This window comes from Hypanus sabinus, chromosome 17 (genome assembly GCF_030144855.1).
Source record: "Hypanus sabinus isolate sHypSab1 chromosome 17, sHypSab1.hap1, whole genome shotgun sequence".
Taxonomy (NCBI): Eukaryota; Metazoa; Chordata; class Chondrichthyes; order Myliobatiformes; family Dasyatidae; genus Hypanus; species Hypanus sabinus.
Window position 1 is genome coordinate 77,937,029 of NC_082722.1, and position 20,457 is coordinate 77,957,485.

The window sequence follows — 20,457 nt, forward strand, 5'->3', positions numbered from 1 at the left end:
AAGAGCAAATTGAACTAGCTCGGATGGATACCTTGTCTAGCATAGCTGAGTTGGGCTGAATGGCCTATTTCCATGCTGTACAACTCTTGGGTTCCATTGTCTCATCACTAACTAGTTAATTGATGGGCCGAAGTGTTATTTTCATATTTGAAAATGATGGGCCATTTTCAATTAACTCAACTCGAGAGAGGGTTGATCAGGAGATCTACTAGAAAACCTAAACCTGCCCGCAAGTTTAGGAAGCAGTTTATCACTGTATCAGGAGCAGACAGTGGTATGAATAAATACTAGCAACACACACAAAATGCTAGAGGAGCTCACAGGCAGCATCTATGGAGGGGAGTAAGCAGTCAATGTTGGTGACTAGTGGAGTTCCACAGAGTTCCGCATTGGCACTAATACTTTTTCCATTGTCTATCAGTGACTTGGAAGATGGAATTGATGACTTTGTGGCCAAGTTTGTGGACAGTACAAAGATAGGTGGAGGGGCAGGTAGTTTTGAAAAAGTCGAGAGGCTATAGAAGGATTTAGACAGGTTAGGAGAATGGGCAAATAAGTGGCAGATAGAATACAGTGTCAGGAAGTATAATGTCATACTCGTTGGTAGAAGAAATAAAAGGGTAGACTATTTTCCAAATGGAGAGAAAATTTAAAAATCTGAGATTGAAAGGGACTTGAGAGTCCTCGTGCAGGATTCCCCAAAGTTTCATTTGCTGGTTGAGTACGTGGCGAGGAAGGCTGACGTGATGTTAGTATTCAGCTCATGAGGACTAGAATATAAAAGCAAGAGTGGAATGTTGAGGCTTTATAAAGCACTGGTGAGGACTCAGTTGGAGTATTGTCAGCATTTTTGGGCCCCATATCTAAGAAAGGATGAGCTGACATTGAAGGTTCACAAAATTGATTCTGGGCTTGAAAGATTTATCAATGAGGAGTGTTTGATGCCTCTGGGCCTGTGCTCCCTAGAAATCAGAAGAATGAGGGGTGTCCTCATTGAAACCTATCAAATGGTGAAAGGCCTTGATAGAGTGGATGGGGAGAGGATGTTTCCTGTGGTGGGAGAGTCTAGGACCAGAGGGCACAGATAGAGTGGATGGGGAGAGGATGTTTCCTGTGGTGGGAGAGTCTAGGACTAGAGGGACAGATAGAGTGGATGTGGAGAGGATGTTTCCTATAGTGGGCGAGTCTAGGACCAGAGGGACAGATAGGGTGGATGGGGAGAGGATGTTTCCTGTGGTGGGAGAGTCTAGGAGCAGAGGGCACAGATAGAGTGGATGTGGAGAGGATGTTTCCTATAGTGGGCGAGTCTAGGACCAGAGGGACAGATAGAGTGGATGTGGAGAGGATGTTTCCTATAGTGGGGGAGTCTAGGACCAGAGGGACAGATAGAGTGGATGGGGAGAGGATGTTTCCTGTGGTGGGGGAGTCTAGGACCAGAGGGCACAGATAGAGTGGATGGGGAGAGGATGTTTCCTGTGGTGGGGGAGTCTAGGACCAGAGGACACAGCCTCAGTATAGAGGGTCATCCTTTTAAAATGGAGATAAGGAGGAATTTGTTTAAGCCAGAGAGTGAAGAATCTGTGTGATGCATTGCCACAGGTGGCTGTGGAGCCATTGGGTATATTTAAGGCAGGGGCTGATAGATTCTTGATTGGTCAGGGCGTAAAGGGATTCGGGACAAGACAGGAGACTGGGGCAAAGAGACAAAATTGATCAGTCATGATGAAATGGCAGAGCAGGCTCAATGGGCCAAATGCCCTAATTCTCCTCCTAGACCTTATGGTCTTATCATATACCATGTAATATGATGTGGGTGATCATGGGTTTTGACCATGATTGGTTTTGGCAAATGTCACAACTGGGATCATTTTTTTAAACTGATTTTTTTCGGTTAGTATGTGGACTGTACTTTCTCGGTGTAACCTCATGGGTCTGCTGTGTTCCTTAGATTGTTTACCTTTTGTGTCTAATTTGTCTTTGGTCTAGCTCTGTTTTTATTTACTTTGTCTCATTTGGGATCATGGGATTGGTAAACTCTCTTTGTATTTATCACATTCATTCAGTCTGGGATAATTTAATTAGCACTTGATTTTCAATGTCTTGTATTGTAGTTGTTGGCTTTGGGGATTAGTGTTTCATCTGGTCACCTATGTTGTCTGATTGATCCTGAATTCCTACGTGCTTTGGGGTGTTGCCAGCCCCTCTTTCTTGTGGTTCCTTATCTGGTGAAACTCAGACCGAGTTCTTCTGCGCATCAGGAGTGATTTCAGTTCGTCAAGGTTCTGTCTGGACTCTTGTTAGATTTTTGACAGACAGACATACTTTATTGATCCCGAGGGAAATGGGGTTTCATTACAGCTGCACCAACCAAGAATACTGAAGAAATATAGCAATATAAAACCATAAATAATTAAATAATAAGTTGATCATGCCAAGTGGAATGAAGTCCAGGACCAGCCTATTGACTCAGGGTGTCTGACACTCCGAGGGAGGAGTTGTAAAGTTTGATGGCCACAGGCAGGAATGACTTCCTATGACGCTTAGTGTTACATCTCGGTGGAATGAGTCTCTGGCTGAATATGGAGTGGATGGGAGTCATTGTCCAAGATGGCATGCAACTTGGACAGCATCCTCTTTTCAGACACCACCGTCAGAGAGTCCAGTTCCACCCCCGTAACATCACTGGCCTTACAAATGAGTTTGTTGGTTCTGTTGGTGTCTGCTACCCTCAGCCTGCTGCCCCAGCACACAACAGCAAACATGATAGCACTGGCCACCACAGCCTCGTAGAACATCCTCAGCATCGTCCGGCAGATGTTAAAGGACCTCAGTCTCCTCAGGAAGTAGAGACGGCTCTGACCCTTCTTGTAGACAGCCTCAGTGTTCTTTGACCAGTCCAGTTTATTGTCCATTCACATCCCCATGTCCACACTGGTGGAGAAATCCACATTTCTGGATAATTCCAGTAATAAATCTTTAGTTTTGTTTGCATCGCCGAAGTCTCTGCGATTCCTGCATTCAGTATGACCCAGCCAAGAAAAGTGAATTGAGCAGGATTCGACATCTGATCAGAATTGGCAAAGCAGAATGCACGAGCAGCAGCTGCGGGAAATGGCCACGTCTTTCTCTGCCACCAAGGGAAGTTTATAACTCGGGAATCAGGTACCCCTGACCTCAGGGGGAAGAGTGCCGACAGCTCCGTAATTCTGCCAGTGGAGTCCCAAGTCGTGCTGTGGGTTTATAACCCAGTGTTCGCTGGTGGTCAAACTGATGCCACACAGGTTTCCTGCTGAACTAAGTGGCTCACACTATTTCCCTCCTCTCTGGTAAAGCTCTGGATTGGGCAACGGTGAAGTGGTAGGGAGAGGATCCTGAATGTTCCTTCATTGACCCATTTATCAGCGCTCTAAAGAGAGTGTGCTGTCACCCATCGGTGGGCAGCAGGTGGATGTGAGACTTCTTGACATAAGATGGGTCAAAGAGCGTGGTGGACTGTTCAATTGAATTCAGAGCTTTGGCTCTGGAGAGTGGATGGAATGGCCAAGCTCCAGTGGCCATGTTCTACAAAGAGGTTAACAACAGACTTAACTGTGAGCTGGCAGCTCACAACTCTGGACCTTAATGGCCTAATCGATGTGGCCATTCGTCTGGACATCCGTCCGTCAGAACGGTGGCGGGCGCAGCGCCAGCTGGTCCACAGATTCCATCTTACCTGCACCAAACTTGCCAAACTCCCCTCCAGATCTTACTCGCCAGATGCCATGGAACCGATGCAGCTGGGAAGGACATGGCTCCCTGCTGCTGAAAGTGGCAGAAGGGTTAAAGGGAGGCATTGTTTGTACTGTGGGGAACTGGATTTGTCTGGCCATGTGCCTCCAAAAACATCAAGGAGCCAGCCAGTGAAGAGAGAGCTGTGACGATCCCCGGAGCTTCTCCCATAAGTACTTCCTCAGGGTAACATTTAACATGGAATCAAAAGGAGTTTCCCATTTGGGCATTTGTTGACTCGGGGTCAGCCGGTAACTTAGGGGTGGCACTACAAATGGGGTCCCGGTCTCTAAGCTTGATCATCCCCTTACCCCTACCGCTGCTGCCCTGGATGGTGGGTCTTGTGAGCCAGGTAAAACTTGCTACATTTCCAGACCATTATCCTTTCAGATTGGGAATCACTATGAAAGTTGAAACTTAAAATTTGACAGGGAGAAAGTGAAGTCTGATGTAGCAGTATTTCAGTGGAGTAAGGGAAATTACAGTGGGATGAGAGAGGAGTTGGCCAAAGTAAATTGCAATGAGTTGCTGTCAGGGATGTCAGCAGAGCAGCAATGGTGTGTGTTTCTGGGGAAAATGGGGAAGGTGCAGGTCATGTGTATTCCAAAAATGAAAAAATACTCAAATGGTAAAATAGTACAACCGTGGCTGACATGGGAAGTCAAAGCTAATGTATAAGCAAAAGAGAGGGCGTACAACAAAGGAAAAATTAGTGGGAAGATACAGGATTGGAAAGTTTTTAAAAACCTACAGAGAGCAACTAAAAAAATCATTAGAAGGGAAAAGATGAAATATGAAAGCAAGCGAGCAAATAATATCAACGTGGATGGTAAAAGTTTTTTCAAGTATGTTAAAAATAAAAGAGAGATGAGAATGGATATAGGACTGCTAGAAAAATGAGGCTGCAGAAATAATATCAGTGGACACAGAGATTGCTGGTGAACTAAATGAGTATTTTGCATCAGTCTTCACACTAGCAGTTTGTCTGATATAGTGTGTGAAGGAAGAGAAGGGGGTGCAGTTACTGTTACAAAAGCGAAGGAGCTCAGAAATCTGAAAGACCTAAATGTACATAAGTTACTAGGAACAGAAGAATTGCACCCTAGGTTTCTGAAACAGGTGGCAGTAGAGATTGTGGTGGCATTGGAAATGATCTTTCAAAAATCATTGGATTCTGGCATGGTGCCAGAGGACTGGAAAATTGCAAATGTCACTTCACTCTTTAAGAAAGGAGGAAGGCAGCAGAAAGGTAATTTTAGACCAGTTACCCTGAACTCAGTGGTTGGGAAGATGTAAGAGTCAATTGTTAAGGGTGAGGTGATGGAGAACTCGGTGACACAGGACAAGATAGTACAAAGTCAGCATGGTTTCCTTCAGGGAAAATCCTGCTTGACAAATCTGTTGGAATTCTTTGAGGAGATTACAAGTAGGATGGATGCAGTGGATGTTGTTTATTTGGACTTTCAGAAGGCCTTTGACAAGTTGCCACACATGACGCTGCTTACCAAGTTAAGAGCCCATGGTATTACAGGGAAGTTATTAACATGGTCAGAGCATTGGCTGATTGGTAGGAGGCAGCGAGTGGGAATAATAGGATCCTTTTCTGGTTGGCTACCTGTGACTAGTGATGTTCTGCAGGGGTCGGTGTTGGGACCGCTTCTTTTTATGCAGTATATAAATAATTTAGATGATGGAATAGATGGCTTTGTGGCCAAGTTTGCAGATGATACAAAGATTGGTGGAGGGGCAGGTAGTATTGAGGAAAGAGGTAGGATACAGAAGGACTTAGACAGATTAGGAGAATGGGCAAGAAAGTGGCAAGTAAAATATAGTGTTGGAAAATGCATGGTCATGCACTTTAGTAGTGGAAAAAATGTGCAGATTATTTTCTAAATGGTGAGAAAATCCAGGAATCTGAGATGCAGAGGGACTTGGGAGTCCTTGTGTGGAACACCCTAAAGGTTAACTTGCCGGTCGAGTTGGTGGTGAGGAAGACAAATGCCACGTCAGCATTCATTTCAAGATATCTAGAATACAAGATCAGGGATGTGATGCTGAGGCTTTATAAGGCACTGGTGAGGCCTCACCTTGAGTATTGTGAACAGTTTTGGGCCCCTCATTTTAGAAAAGATGTCCTGGCATTGAAGAGGATCCGGAGGAGGTTCACAAGGAGTGAATTCCAGGAATGTAAGGTTATCATTGGAGGAATGTTTGATGGCTCTGGGTCTGTACTCGCTGGAATTTAGAAGAATGGGGGGGGGATCTCATTGAAACATTTCAAATGCTGAAAGGCCTAGACAGAGTAGATGTGGAAAGATTGTTTCCCATGGTGGGGAGAGTCTAAGACAAGAGGGTACAGTCTCAGAGTAAAGGGGTGCCCTTTCAAAACAGAGATGTGGAGAAATTTCTTTAGCCAAAGGGTGGGGAATTTGCGGAATTTGTTGCCACATGAACTGAGGATGTCAGGTAGTTGGGTGTATTTAAGTTAGAGATTGATAGGTTCCTGATTGGACATAGCATCAAAGGGAGAAGGTCGGGAAGTGGGGTTGAGGAGGAGAAAAAAAAAGGATCAGCCATGATTGAATGGTGGAGCAGACTCGATGGGTCAGATGGCCTGATTCTGCTCATATTTTAAAGTCTTGTGAAAATATTAAAGTTCCACTTGATCTAGTCTACAGGGACCCCTCTTATCCACGGTTGTCTCAGCATATCCTGGCCCGGGGGGGGGGGGGTGGGGGAGGTTATTACTGGCTGGTCCCCTAACTGCCAGAATATGTGTTTCTCATCAGCTTCCCAGGATCACGAGTAGGTGTCCCGAGTGCCCGAGGTCGCAATGAAGATCTCTGAACCTGCACCCAACATTCCTGAGTTATTCATTCGTGAGATTAAGGAGTCCCTCCTGAATACTCAGATCTCCTTTCAGGTTGTCACCCCATCGTAATTATGATCGCGCCTTTGCGTTATTTCCAGGTTCCTGCCCTTCCTGAGGCAAGCTGTTTCCCTATCCTGTCCAGAGAGACAGGGGCGTCGGCAGCGAGGTTTATCAGGCCCTCAACGTCCCTGCAGGGGCGGGGTTTTTCTTTGTCCCTAAGAAGGACCCTGTATAGATAATCGATATCTTAACAAGATCCATTACACCTTACCATTATTGAACTCAGATTTTGATTCACTGCAAGGGGCCAGGATTTTCACTAAACTGGATCTCAGGAATGCCTGCAATTTAATTATCAGCCTACCGTCTTCCCCTCCAATTTAATTATCAGCCTACCGTCCTCCCCTCCGTGCAATACAGCGCCCACCAATTATTAATGGCCTCCCCTATCTCACGTCAAATAAACCCAAGCAAATAAGCTGCCAGCTGCCATAATGGGCTGAGAGACCTCTAACGATATTAGTAACTGGGCCGCTCAGTCACTGCCCACACTGCCAGCGCTAGCATCACACGCTGCGCGGTTCAAAATTTTTAAATCACGATCTCTCGCGGAACCCCTTGCGAACTCTCATTGAATCCTAGGATTCTGCGGAACACCGGTTCAGAAACTCTGGTTTGGACTGTAAGAATTTAGCTTATGTCCAGGATGCCAAGAGACTTATCTCACGAGAAGCCCAATGGGCGTCGTTTTTAACCGTTTTGAAGAATCTGGGTTCCAAGAACCTATAAGTCTGATGCCCTTCTGGGCAAATTGATCTCCTTCAGTCGATAGATAAGCCGGAATCGATAATTTCGGAGAATAAACTTCTGGCTCTTGTCACTTGGGATATTGACTCCCACGTCAGCCGAGCACTCGAGGGGAGTACTCTAGTTCCCAGTAACGTTCCGTTAGGTCGCCCTTTTGTGCCACCCGACGTCCTCAGATGGAAGCATGCGTCCAAGATAACAGTACACCCTGGGATTTCATGCATCCAAGATAACAGTACGCCCTGGGAGCTCACGCACCCTAGGATTCATAGGAAGACGTTACTATGGCCTGGTATTAATAGGGAGGTCAAGTCATTTGTCCAAGCCTGTGACCTGTATGTGCATTCCAAATATTGAAATTTTCCTCCCCAGGGTCTTCCCCATCCCCTCCCGCCCCAGTCCCACCTCTTGCTGGATTTTATCACTGCCCTGCCCCCTTCATACTCCTCCACTGTTATTTCAGTCTTGGCTGATTGATTTTCCAAGCCCAGTGAAGTTTTCCCCCTCATTAGATTGACCACAGCCCGTGAAACTAGGGAACATTTATGGCAGCAGGTCATTGGGTAGATGGATTTCCTTCCTGCATTGTCTCTGACAGGGGTCCACAACTTGCGTCCAAGTTTGGCAAGCGTTTTGAAAACTTACCGGAGCTGCTTCCAGCCTTTCCTTCGGTTTTCACCCGCAAACGAATGGTCAGGCCGAGAGGACTAATCATAAATTTGAAACGCACTCTTCGAAGCCTTGTTTCTTCAATAACTATTTAATTTGGCCAGAGATATCTTTTAATATCCTTCACCGTTCTTCGCTAAACTTGACTCCAATCGCATGTCAATATGGGTTTAAGCCTCTTCTTTCCCGAGCTGGAAGTGGAAACTGGTTTGCCATCTGCGAAACAGTTTGTCGAGCGCCTTAAATAGTGATGGCTTTTAAAGCCAAGAGAACTTCGTCACTTGCTTCAGTGAGGCAGCAATTCCATGCCAACAGGAGGACTCATTTTGCATGTGTCAGCGGGTTTGGGTCTCTACCCAGGACCTCCCCCTTAAAATTGAATCCCAGAAGCCAGCTCTTCGTTTCATTGGGTCTTTTAGAATTGATAAAAGGATCAATCCTATAATTTCTAGATTACAGCTTGCCAGGTCTCTCGGAAAGCATCCCACTCATCAAGCCTCTATACTGAAACCCCTACTCTGTTATCCTTTAGCCCCTACTCCTAAACTCCCCCCCACCATCCTCTTAGGTGGCCTTAAGCTGCCAGGAGTCGCCTTTAGAAGGGTGGGGTGGGGAGTTTTGTCACAACCAGGGGTAGTCTTCAATGAAAAAAAACCAAGGTATCTTTTTTCCAGTCAGTCTATGGGTTGTATTTTCTCAGTGTAACCTTGTGGGTACGCAGTGTTCCTTGGATTGTTTGCATTTTGTATCTAAAATGCCTGGTGGTCGTGGATCCTTGTCTGGAGAAACTCTGAGTTCTGTATGCCATGCGTGACTTCAGTTCTTCAAGATTCTGCACTTCCCCTCAGTTCTGTTTTGTTGGTTAACTTCTGTAGTGAATCTTTTGTTTAGTTTGGATTGCCAAAGTCTGTGATTCCTGCACGAGTTCGCTCCTAACCCTTACAGCATTTACAAAATGCTCAAGGAGCTCGGCAGGCCAGACACAATCTATGAAGAAGAGTAAACAGTTGACATTTTGGGCTGAGACCTTACAGTATTGGCTGATTGGCAGGAAGCAAAGAGTGGGTATAAAGAGAGCCTTTTCTGACTGGCTGCCAGTGACTAGTGGTGTTCCACAGAAGTCTGTGTTCAGACCACTTTTTATGTTATATATCAATGACATGGATGACAGAATTAATGACTTTATGGATAACACAAAAATGGGTGGAGGGGCAAGTAGTTTTGAGGAAGTAGAGGGGCAATGGAAAGACTTAGACATTGGGAGAATGGTCAAAGAAGTGGCAATGGAATCCAGTGTCAGGAAGTGTGTGGTCATGCACTTTGGTAGAGCTTGCCCAGGTGGACTGGAAGAGGATACTGGCGAGGATAACAGCAGAGCAGAGATGGCTGAAGTTTCTGGGAATAATTCTCAAGACACAGAACAGATATGTCCCACAGAGGAAGTTGTTCTCAAATGACAGGGGTAGGCAGCTGTGGCTGACAAAGGAAGTTAAGGACTGTCTAAGGGCGAAGGAAAGGGCATATAAGGTAAAAAAGTGAGTGGGAATTTTAATGGAGGAAAAAGTTCCAGGCAAACTCAAAGGTCTTAAGGTGGATAAGTCACCTGGACCAGATGAACTACATCCCAGAGTCCTGAGAGAGGTTGCTGAAGAGATAACGGATGCATTGGTCATGATCTTTCAAGAATCACTTGATCTTGGCATACTCTCGGAGGACTAGAAGTTTGTAAATGCCACCCCACGTTTTAAGGGAGGAAGACAAAAGAAAGGAAATTATAAGCCAGTTAGCCTAAACTCAGTGGTTGGGGAAGTGTTGGAGTCTATTATTAAGGATGAAGTTTGGGGGTAAGATTAAGTCAAAGCCAGCATGGTTTCTATCAAGGGAAATCATCTTGCCTGACAAATCTGTTGGAGTTCTTTGAGGAAGTATATCATTTACTTGGATTTTCAGAAGGCGTTTGATAAGGTGCCACACATGAGATTGCTTAACAAGATAAAATTAACAGGAAGGTACTGGCTTGTATAGAGGAGTGGCTGACAGGCAGGAGGCAGTGAGTGGGAATAAAGTGAGCCTTCTCTGGTTGCTGCCAGTGACTACTGGTGCTCCTTAGGGGTCAGTATTGTGACCACTGCTTTTCAAATTGTTTGTCAATGATCTAAATAATGGAATTGATGGCTTTGTGACAAAATTTACGGAATGGTCGAAAATAGGGGGAAGTAGTGCTGAGGAAGCAATGTGATTGCAGCAGGACTTAAACAAATTGGAAGAGTGGGCAATGAAGTGCCAGATGGAATTAAGTGTTGGAAATGTATGGTAATGCATTTTGGTAAAAGGAACAATAGTGCAGACTATTATCTAAATGGAGAGAAGGTTCAAACATCAGAGGTGCAGTGGGACTCGAGAGTCCTCTCCATGTCCAGTCTATCTCATCAGCATCCATATGTTTCGAGTGACACTTCTTCTGATGGTTCTTGGGGTTTTAGACTTGGGGCTATTTGCACTTTCTAGAGTGGCTGAGCATCCCCACTGTAGAGTGACAGTCTCTTTCACTGCAGCTGAGGTGGTGGAGGAAGGTGCTATGGTGATGTATCTCTGGCTTTTCTTCTGGCTCTCTTATTGATGAACATTTTGGTCCTTGCTATCTCAGCACATTGTACACGGCTTTTGACTGCGGCCCTCCATGTCGTCCTGTCTTCAGCTGTCTCCTCCCAGGCACTGAGGTCGATGCCTGCCAGCTTCATGTCGCGCAGACATCCCTGTAGTGGAGACATAGTCTTCTTTGTGGGCGGTAACCCTCACTCAGCTCGTCACACAGCACGTCCTTGGGAATGCGTCCCTGGTCCATCCATTTGACATGACCCAACCATCTGAGGTGTCTGTGGCTGAGTACTGCATCGATGCTGGAGGTATCAGCCCACTGCTGAACCTCGGTGTGGGTGATTCTGCCCTGCCGGGAGATGTGCAAGAGTGGAATGAGTTTAGCCTCTTCTCTGGGTTAATGTGTGGCATCCAAGCCTCGCTGTGTAGAGGAGTGTGAACTCACACAGCTTGGCCTTCTTTGTCAGATGTCTCTCGGTCAGCCCAGCCATGGCAGCTGCCGCTTTGGCAATCCCACTGTTCAACTCTGCTTCGAGGGACTGGGAACTGGTGATGGTCAACCCGAGAGAGGTGATGCAGTCAAGAGAGCAACCATCAACAGTGATGTTTGGGGAGATTCTGCACCCTGGGCCATGACGCTTGTCTTCTTCAGACTGATGGTTAACCCAGACTCCTTGCAGGCGTGGGCAAAGCAGATAATCAGTTGTTGGAGTCCGCCTTCAGTGTGTGACATCAATGCTGCATCATCTGTAAACGGTATCTCACAGGTGTTGACTGTCCTAGCTTCGGTCTTAGAGTACAGGCGAGTGATGTTGAACAGCTTGCTATCAGCTCCTGTGTGAAGGTACTCTGCGAAAGCATGGAGAAGAAAGTTCCAGAGAGGGTCGGTGTCTGGACACAACCTTGTCTCATTCTGCTGACGAGGTCGAACACTTGGTCAGATCAGTGAAGACTGAGCACAGTGGGTTCAGCTGACGAGGTCGAACACTTGGTCAGATCAGTGAAGACTGAGCACAGTGGGTTCAGCTGACGAGGTCGAACACGGTCAGATCAGTGAAGACTGAGCACAGTGGGTTCAGCTGACGAGGTCGAACACTTGGTCAGATCAGTGAAGACTGAGCACAGTGGGTTCAGCTGCTCTCAACACTTCTCCTGCAGCTGGCCCAGAGAGAAGCTGATGTCCACTGTCATTCTGCCTGCTCCGAATCCGCACTGGGACTCTGGGTAGACAGATGCAAGGCTCTGATGTCGTGCCAAGATGACGCTGGCGAACACTTTCCCCACAATACTGAGAAGAGAGATGCCATGGTAGTTGTTACAATCACTTTGGTCACTCTGGATTTTGTACAGTGTGACAATGTTGGCATCTCACATGCCATGGGGGGCATGGCCTTTCTCCCAGCAAAACACAGAAGCTCGGGTAGATGACGTAGCAGGGAGACTTCCTGTTCTTCAAGACATCTGGGAGAATTCCATCTGGCGTGGGTGTCACGTGTGCTGGTGCAGGGTTTCACAGACCAGCAGCTCGAGGGGTGTCACGTGTGCTGGTGTAGGGTTTTACAGACCAGCAGCTCGGGGGGGTGTCACGTGTGCTGGTGCAGGGTTTTACAGACCAGCAGCTCGGGGGGTGTCACGTGTGCTGGTGTATGGTTTTACAGACCAGCAGCTCGGGGGGGTGTCACGTGTGCTGGTGCAGGGTTTTACAGACCAGCAGCTCGGGGGGTGTCACGTGTGCTGGTGTAGGGTTTCACAGACCAGCAGCTCGGGGGGTGTCACGTGTGCTGGTGCAGGGTTTTACAGACCAGCAGCTCGGTGGGGGGAGGTGTCACATGTGCTGGTGCAGGGTTTTACAGACCAGCAGCTCGGGGGGGGGGGGTGTCACATGTGCTGGTGCAGGGTTTTACAGACCAGCAGCTCGGGGGGGGGTGTCACATGTGCTGGTGCAGGGTTTTACAGACCAGCAGCTCGGGGGGGGTCACATGTGCTGGTGTAGGGTTTTACAGACCAGCAGCTCGGGGGGGGGGGTGTCACGTGTGCTGGTGCAGGGTTTTACAGACCAGCAGCTCGGGGGGGGGGGGGTGTCACGTGTGCTGGTGCAGGGTTTTACAGACCAGCAGCTCAGGGGGTGTCATGTGTGCTGGTGTAGGGTTTTACAGACCAGCAGCTCAGGGGGTGTCACGTGTGCTGGTGCAGGGTTTTACAGACCAGCAGCTCAGGGGGTGTCACGTGTGCTGGTGTAGGGTTTTACAGACCAGCAGCTCGGGGGATGTCACGTGTGCTGCTGCAGGGTTTTACAGACCAGCAGCTCAGGGGGGGGGGTGTCACGTATACTGGTGCAGGGTTTTATAGACCAGCAGCTCGGGGGGGTGTCACGTGTGCTGGTGCAGGGTTTTATAGACCAGCAGCTCGGGGGGTGTCACGTGTGCTGGTGTAGGGTTTTACAGACCAGCAGCTCGGGGGGTGTCACGTGTGCTGGTGGAGGGTTTTACAGACCAGCAGCTCGGGGGGTGTCACGTGTGCTGGTGTAGGGTTTTACAGACCAGCAGCTCGGGGGGTGTCACGTGTGCTGGTGTAGGGTTTTACAGACCAGCAGCTCGGGGGATGTCACGTGTCCTGGTGCAGGGTTTTATAGACCAGCAGCTCGGGGGGGTGCCACGTGTGCTGGTGCAGGGTTTTACAGACCAGCAGCTCGGGGGATGTCACGTGTGCTGGTGCAGGGTTTCATAGACCAGCAGCTCGGGGGGTGTCACGTGTGCTGGTGCAGGGTTTCACAGACCAGCAGCTCGGAGGGGGGTGTCACGTGTGCTGGTGCAGGGTTTTACAGACCAGCAGCTCGGGGGGGGGGGGGGGTGTCACGTGTGCTGGTGCAGGGTTTTACAGACCAGCAGCTCGGGGGATGTCACGTGTGCTGGTGCAGGGTTTTACAGACCAGCAGCTCGAGGGGTGTCACGTGTGCTGGTGGAGGGTTTTACAAACCAGCAGCTCGGGGGGGGGGGTGTCACGTGTGCTGGTGCAGGGTTTTACAGACCAGCAGCTCGGGGGGTGTCACGTGTGCTGGTGCAGGGTTTCACAGACCAGCAGCTCGGGGGGTGTCATGTGTGCTGGTGCAGGGTTTTGCTTGTTTCCAGCAGCTCGGGGGATGTCACGTGTGCTGCTGCAGGGTTTTACAGACCAGCAGCTCGGGGGGTGTCACGTGTGCTGGTGCAGGGTTTTACAGACCAGCAGCTCGGGGGGTGTCACGTGTGCTGGTGCAGGGTTTCACAGACCAGCAGCTCGGGGGGTGTCACGTGTGCTGGTGCAGGGTTTTACAGACCAGCAGCTCGGGGGGTGTCACGTGTGCTGGTGCAGGGTTTCACAGACCAGCAGCTCGGGGGGTGTCACGTGTGCTGGTGCAGGGTTTTACAGACCAGCAGCTCGGGGGGTGTCACGTGTGCTGGTGCAGGGTTTTACAGACCAGCAGCTCGGGGGGTGTCACGTGTGCTGTTGCAGGGTTTTACAGACCAGCAGCTCGGGGGGTGTCACGTGTGCTGGTGCAGGGTTTTACAGACCAGCAGCTCGGGGGGTGTCACGTGTGCTGGTGGAGGGTTTTACAGACCAGCAGCTCGGGGGGTGTCACGTGTGCTGGTGCAGGGTTTTACAGACCAGCAGCTCGGGGGGTGTCACGTGTGCTGGTGCAGGGTTTCACAGACCAGCAGCTCGGGGGGTGTCACGTGTGCTGGTGCAGGGTTTTACAGACCAGCAGCTCGGGGGGTGTCACGTGTGCTGGTGCAGGGTTTTACAGACCAGCAGCTCGGGGGGTGTCACGTGTGCTGGTGCAGGGTTTTACAGACCAGCAGCTCAGGGGGTGTCACGTGTGCTGGTGTAGGGTTTTACAGACCAGCAGCTCGGGGGGTGTCACGTGTGCTGGTGGAGGGTTTTACAGACCAGCAGCTCGGGGGATGTCACGTGTGCTGGTGCAGGGTTTTATAGACCAGCAGCTCGGGGGGGTGCCACGTGTGCTGGTGCAGGGTTTTATAGACCAGCAGCTCGGGGGGGTGCCACGTGTGCTGGTGCAGGGTTTTACAGACCAGCAGCTCGGGGGGTGCCACGTGTGCTGGTGCAGGGTTTTACAGACCAGCAGCTCGGGGGATGTCACGTGTGCTGGTGCAGGGTTTTACAGACCAGCAGCTCGGGGGGGTGTCACGAGTGCTGGTGCAGGGTTTTACAGACCAGCAGCTCGGGGGGTGTCACGTGTGCTGGTGCAGGGTTTTACAGACCAGCAGCTCGGGGGGTGTCACGTGTGCTGGTGTAGGGTTTTACAGACCAGCAGCTCGGGGGGTGTCACTTGTGCTGGTGGAGGGTTTTACAGACCAGCAGCTCGGGGGGTGTCACGTGTGCTGGTGCAGGGTTTTACAGACCAGCAGCTCGGGGGGGTGCCACGTGTGCTGGTGCAGGGTTTCACAGACCAGCAGCTCGGGGGGTGTCACGTGTGCTGGTGCAGGGTTTTACAGACCAGCAGCTCGGGGGGTGTCACGTGTGCTGGTGCAGGGTTTTACAGACCAGCAGCTCGGGGGGTGTCACGTGTGCTGGTGCAGGGTTTTATAGACCAGCAACTCGGGGGGGTGCCACGTGTGCTGGTGCAGGGTTTTACAGACCAGCAGCTCGGGGGGTGTCACGTGTGCTGGTGCAGGGTTTTATAGACCAGCAGCTCGGGGGGGTGCCACGTGTGCTGGTGCAGGGTTTTACAGACCAGCAGCTCGGGGGATGTCACGTGTGCTGGTGCAGGGTTTTACAGACCAGCAGCTCGGGGGGGTGTCACGTGTGCTGGTGCAGGGTTTTATAGACCAGCAGCTCGGGGGGGTGCCACGTGTGCTGGTGCAGGGTTTTATAGACCAGCAGCTCGGGGGGGTGCCACGTGTGCTGGTGCAGGGTTTTACAGACCAGCAGCTCGGGGGATGTCACGTGTGCTGGTGCAGGGTTTTACAGACCAGCAGCTCGGGGGGGTGTCACGTGTGCTGGTGCAGGGTTTTACAGACCAGCAGCTCGGGGGGGTGTCACGTGTGCTGGTGCAGGGTTTTACAGACCAGCAGCTCGGGGGGTGTCACGTGTGCTGGTGCAGGGTTTTACAGACCAGCAGCTCGGGGGGTGTCACGTGTGCTGGTGTATGGTTTTACAGACCAGCAGCTCGGGGGGTGTCACGTGTGCTGGTGGAGGGTTTTACAGACCAGCAGCTCGGGGGATGTCACGTGTGCTGGTGGAGGGTTTTACAGACCAGCAGCTCGGGGGATGTCACGTGTGCTGGTGCAGGGTTTTATAGACCAGCAACTCGGGGGGGTGCCACGTGTGCTGGTGCAGGGTTTTACAGACCAGCAGCTCGGGGGATGTCACGTGTGCTGGTGCAGGGTTTTATAGACCAGCAGCTCGGGGGGGTGCCACGTGTGCTGGTGCAGGGTTTTACAGACCAGCAGCTCGGGGGGTGTCACGTGTGCTGGTGCAGGGTTTTACAGACCAGCAGCTCGGGGGGTGTCACGTGTGCTGGTGGAGGGTTTTACAGACCAGCAGCTCGGGGGGTGTCACGTGTGCTGGTGCAGGGTTTTACAGACCAGCAGCTCGGGGGGTGTCACGTGTGCTGGTGCAGGGTTTTATAGACCAGCAGCTCGGGGGGGTGTCACGTGTGCTGGTGCAGGGTTTTACAGACCAGCAGCTCAGGGGGTGTCACGTGTGCTGGTGCAGGGTTTTACAGACCAGCAGCTCGGGGGGTGTCACGTGTGCTGGTGCAGGGTTTTACAGACCAGCAGCTCGGGGGGTGTCACGTGTGCTGGTGCAGGGTTTTATAGACCAGCAGCTCGGGGGGGTGTCACGTGTGCTGGTGCAGGGTTTTACAGACCAGCAGCTCAGGGGGTGCCACGTGTGCTGGTGCAGGGTTTTACAGACCAGCAGCTCGGGGGGTGTCACGTGTGCTGGTGCAGGGTTTTACAGACCAGCAGCTCGGGGGGTGTCACGTGTGCTGGTGGAGGGTTTTACAGACCAGCAGCTCGGGGGGTGTCACGTGTGCTGGTGCAGGGTTTTACAGACCAGCAGCTCGGGGGGTGTCACGTGTGCTGGTGCAGGGTTTTATAGACCAGCAGCTCGGGGGGGTGTCACGTGTGCTGGTGTAGGGTTTTACAGACCAGCAGCTCGGGGGGTGTCACGTGTGCTGGTGCAGGGTTTTACAGACCAGCAGCTCGGGGGGTGTCACGTGTGCTGGTGCAGGGTTTCACAGACCAGCAGCTCGAGGGGTGTCACGTGTGCTGGTGCAGGGTTTTACAGACCAGCAGCTCGGGGGGGGGGGGTGTCACGTGTGCTGGTGCAGGGTTTCACAGACCAGCAGCTCGGGGGGTGTCACATGTGCTGGTGCAGGGTTTTACAGACCAGCAGCTCGGGGGGTGTCACGTGTGCTGGTGCAGGGTTTTACAGACCAGCAGCTCGGGGGGTGTCACGTGTGCTGGTGCAGGGTTTTACAGACCAGCAGCTCGGGGGGTGTCACGTGTGCTGGTGCAGGGTTTTACAGACCAGCAGCTCGGGGGGTGTCACGTGTGCTGGTGCAGGGTTTTACAGACCAGCAGCTCGGGGGGTGTCACGTGTGCTGGTGCAGGGTTTTACAGACCAGCAGCTCGGGGGGGGGGGGTCACGTGTGCTGGTGTAGGGTTCTTTTTCCTGCGGGCATACTTAGCAGATCTATAGAACAGTAACTATGAACTGTAGATATCAGGAACTGTTAACTGTAAACAAACTATGGAAATGCAGATATAAACAAATAGCAATAAACAATGAGCTTGAAATAACAATATAACAGAGTCCTTAAATGAGTTTGGCTATCTCCCTTTGTTGAAGAGCCCAGTGGTTGAGTGGTAGTAACTGTCCTAGGCTCCTGTACCGTCTCCCTGATGGCAGTGGTGAGAGAAGAGCAAGACCTGGGTGGTGAGGAACTTTGATGGATGCTGCTTTTCTTCGGCAAAGTTTCATGTAGATGTGCTTAATGGTTGGGAGGGTTTTACCCGTGGTGTACTGGGCCGAATCTAATTCATTTTGTAGGATTTTCCACTCAAGGGCATTGGTGTTCCTGCACCAAACACAGCCAGTCAGCGCACTTTCCAACACGCATCTATAGAAATTTCCCAAAGTTTTTGATGACATGCCAAACCTCCGCAGGCTGTTGAGGAAGTAGAGGCAGTGTCGTGCTTTCTTTGCAATAATATTCATATGATGGATCCAGGTCAAGTCTTCTGAGATAGTGACACGCAGGGATTTGAAGTTATTGACCCTCTCCACCCCGATCCTCCAATGATTACTGGCTCATGGACCTCTGGTTTCCCTCTCCTGAAGTCTACAGTCAGTTCCTTGGTCTTATTGACCTTGAGTGAGGAGTTGTTCCTATTACACCACTCAGACAATACAGGCCCAGAACCATCAAATGTTGCAACTTTATAAAACTCTGGTTAGGCCACGACTGGAGTATTGCGTACAGTTCTGATCGCTCCACTATAGGGGCATATTGAGGCTTTGGAGAGGGTGCAGAAGAGGTTTACCAGGATGCTGCCTGGTTTAGAGGGTGTTGCTATCACAAGAGGCTGGATAAATTTAGGTTGTTTTCTCTTGAGTGCCAGAGGCTGAGGGGGAATCTGATAGAGGTTTATAAAATTATGGGAAGCATAGACAGGGTGGACAAAGAGTGTCTGTTTCCCAGGGTTGAAATGTCCAGTGCCATAGGGCATGCATTGAAGGTGAGGGGGGTAGGCTCAAAGGGGAAGTGACAGTTTTTACTCAGAGATCATGGATACCTGGAATGCACTGCCTGGTATGGTGGTAGAGACATTACAAACTGTTAAGAGAACTTTGGATAGGCACATGGATGTAAGGAAGATGGAGGGATAATGACAGGTAGGAGGGATTCGCGTTTGGGTGTTTTTGGCTGGTAGGGGACAACATTGTGGGCCAAATGGCCTATTCCTGAGCTCTACTGTTCTATGTTCTAAATGCTGCCATGGGAGGGACGAGTGGGCAAGGGAGTCATATAGAGAGTGATCCCTATTTAAAGTGGAGAGTAGGAGAGGACAGGGAAGAATCTACATATTGGCCTTTACAACGATGCCCATTTCAACAAAATGGATGAGAGAAAAACACACGGTTCCATTGTGACCTCTGGCAACCACTATATAGTTTAAAGTAACCTCTGCCCTGTGTTGTTTCAGGTTTGTAATCAGCATGTTCAGAGCGGGTGTCTCGGTACTGTTGGTGATCTGCTCTGTGGGCTCTGCAGCAGGGCAAGGCTTCGGACTGAGCAGTAATAACAGCAAGTCTCCATCGGACTGGATTTGGAACAAAGTGCACTGCTGGGAGGGCATGAAAGAGCCCACACAGATTGGAAAGGTGAGTCTACTCAACCCCAACCCGCTGCTCCTGTTCAGTCAAGAGTAAGTTGGTAAATGGGTAAATCAGTTCATGATTCTCATTTGTACTGAGGGGCAGTAGAAAAACACACACAAAATTCTGAAGGAACTCAACAGGTCAGGCAGCATGTATGAAAGTTAAAAAGTAGTCAACATTTTGGGCCGAGACCCTGCATCAGGACTGGGGTGAAGATGCCAGAATAAAAAGGTTAGGGGTAAGGGAAGGGGATAGCTAGAAGGTGACAGGTGAAGCCAGGTGGGTGGGTAAGGTAAAGGGTTGAGAAGAAGGAATCTGATAGGAGAGGAGAGTGGACCATGGGAGATGGGGAAGAAGGAGGGTACCAAGGGGAGGCGATCGGCAGGTGAAGAGAAGAGGTAAGAGGTCAGAGTAGGGAATAGAAGAAGAGGGACGTAGAAGGGTAAGATTACCGGAGGAATTTATATTCATGTCATCCGGTTGCAGACTACCCAGAGAGAATATAAGGTGTTACTGCTCCACCCTGAAGGTGGCACAAGAGGAGGCCCTGAACAGATATGGCAGAACAGGAATGGGGATAGGAATTAAAATAGTTGGGCACTGAGAAAATCCACTATTGGCAATGGAGCGGAGATACTCACCAGGAAATTCCGCTTTTGGTGGATGGAACAGAGGAGGTCACCGCTTTTGCAGTGTAACAACTGTTTTGCATGCAATTTTTGAATTGAATTGAATTGACTTTATTACTTACATCAACATGAGGAATAAAAATCTTTACATTACATCTCCATCTAAATGTGCAACGTGCAATTTATAGTAATTTGTAATAAGTAGTATGTACAACAGGACAGTCAATATAGCATAGAAGTATAATTGTATCAGCGTGAATTAATCAGTCTGTCTGGTGGAAGAAGCTGTCCCGGAGCCTGTTGGTCCTGGCTTTTACACTGCGGTACTGTTTCCCAGATGGTAGCAACTGGAACAGTTTGTGTTTGGGGTGACTCAGGTCCCCAGTGATCCTTTGGGCCCATTTTACGCACCTGTCTTTGTAAATGTCCTGAATAGTGGGCAGTTCATATCTACAGATGTGTTGGGCTGTCTGCACAGTCCTGTGATTGAGGGAGGTACAGTTCCCATACCAGGCAGTGATGTAGCCAGTCTGGATGCTCTCAATTGTGTCCTTGTAGAAAGAAATTGCATTGTCTGTAGGAGAAAGGGAGTGAGTTAGATTTGTAGAGCAAGAGACTATTTATGGTATGGAAAGATGAAATAGCAAATTGAAAAACACATAAATACCTAACAAGAAATAACGTCAGTAAACAAACTACTTTCTTTGTAATTTATAAGCTGTAGTAGGT

General features: G+C 49.9%; 1 protein-coding gene across 1 annotated transcript in view; it reads left to right on the forward strand.

Annotated features, from left to right (window-relative positions):
- The window catches only part of cdh5 (cadherin 5), a 99,502-nt gene that overhangs the window by 17,243 nt on the left and 61,802 nt on the right, over window positions 1-20,457 (forward strand). Inside the window, exon 2 of the mRNA XM_059993282.1 lies at window positions 18,925-19,102. Coding sequence (XP_059849265.1) covers window positions 18,938-19,102 — 165 coding nt within the window. The 5' untranslated portion in view covers window positions 18,925-18,937. The remainder of the gene's footprint in view (window positions 1-18,924; window positions 19,103-20,457) is intronic.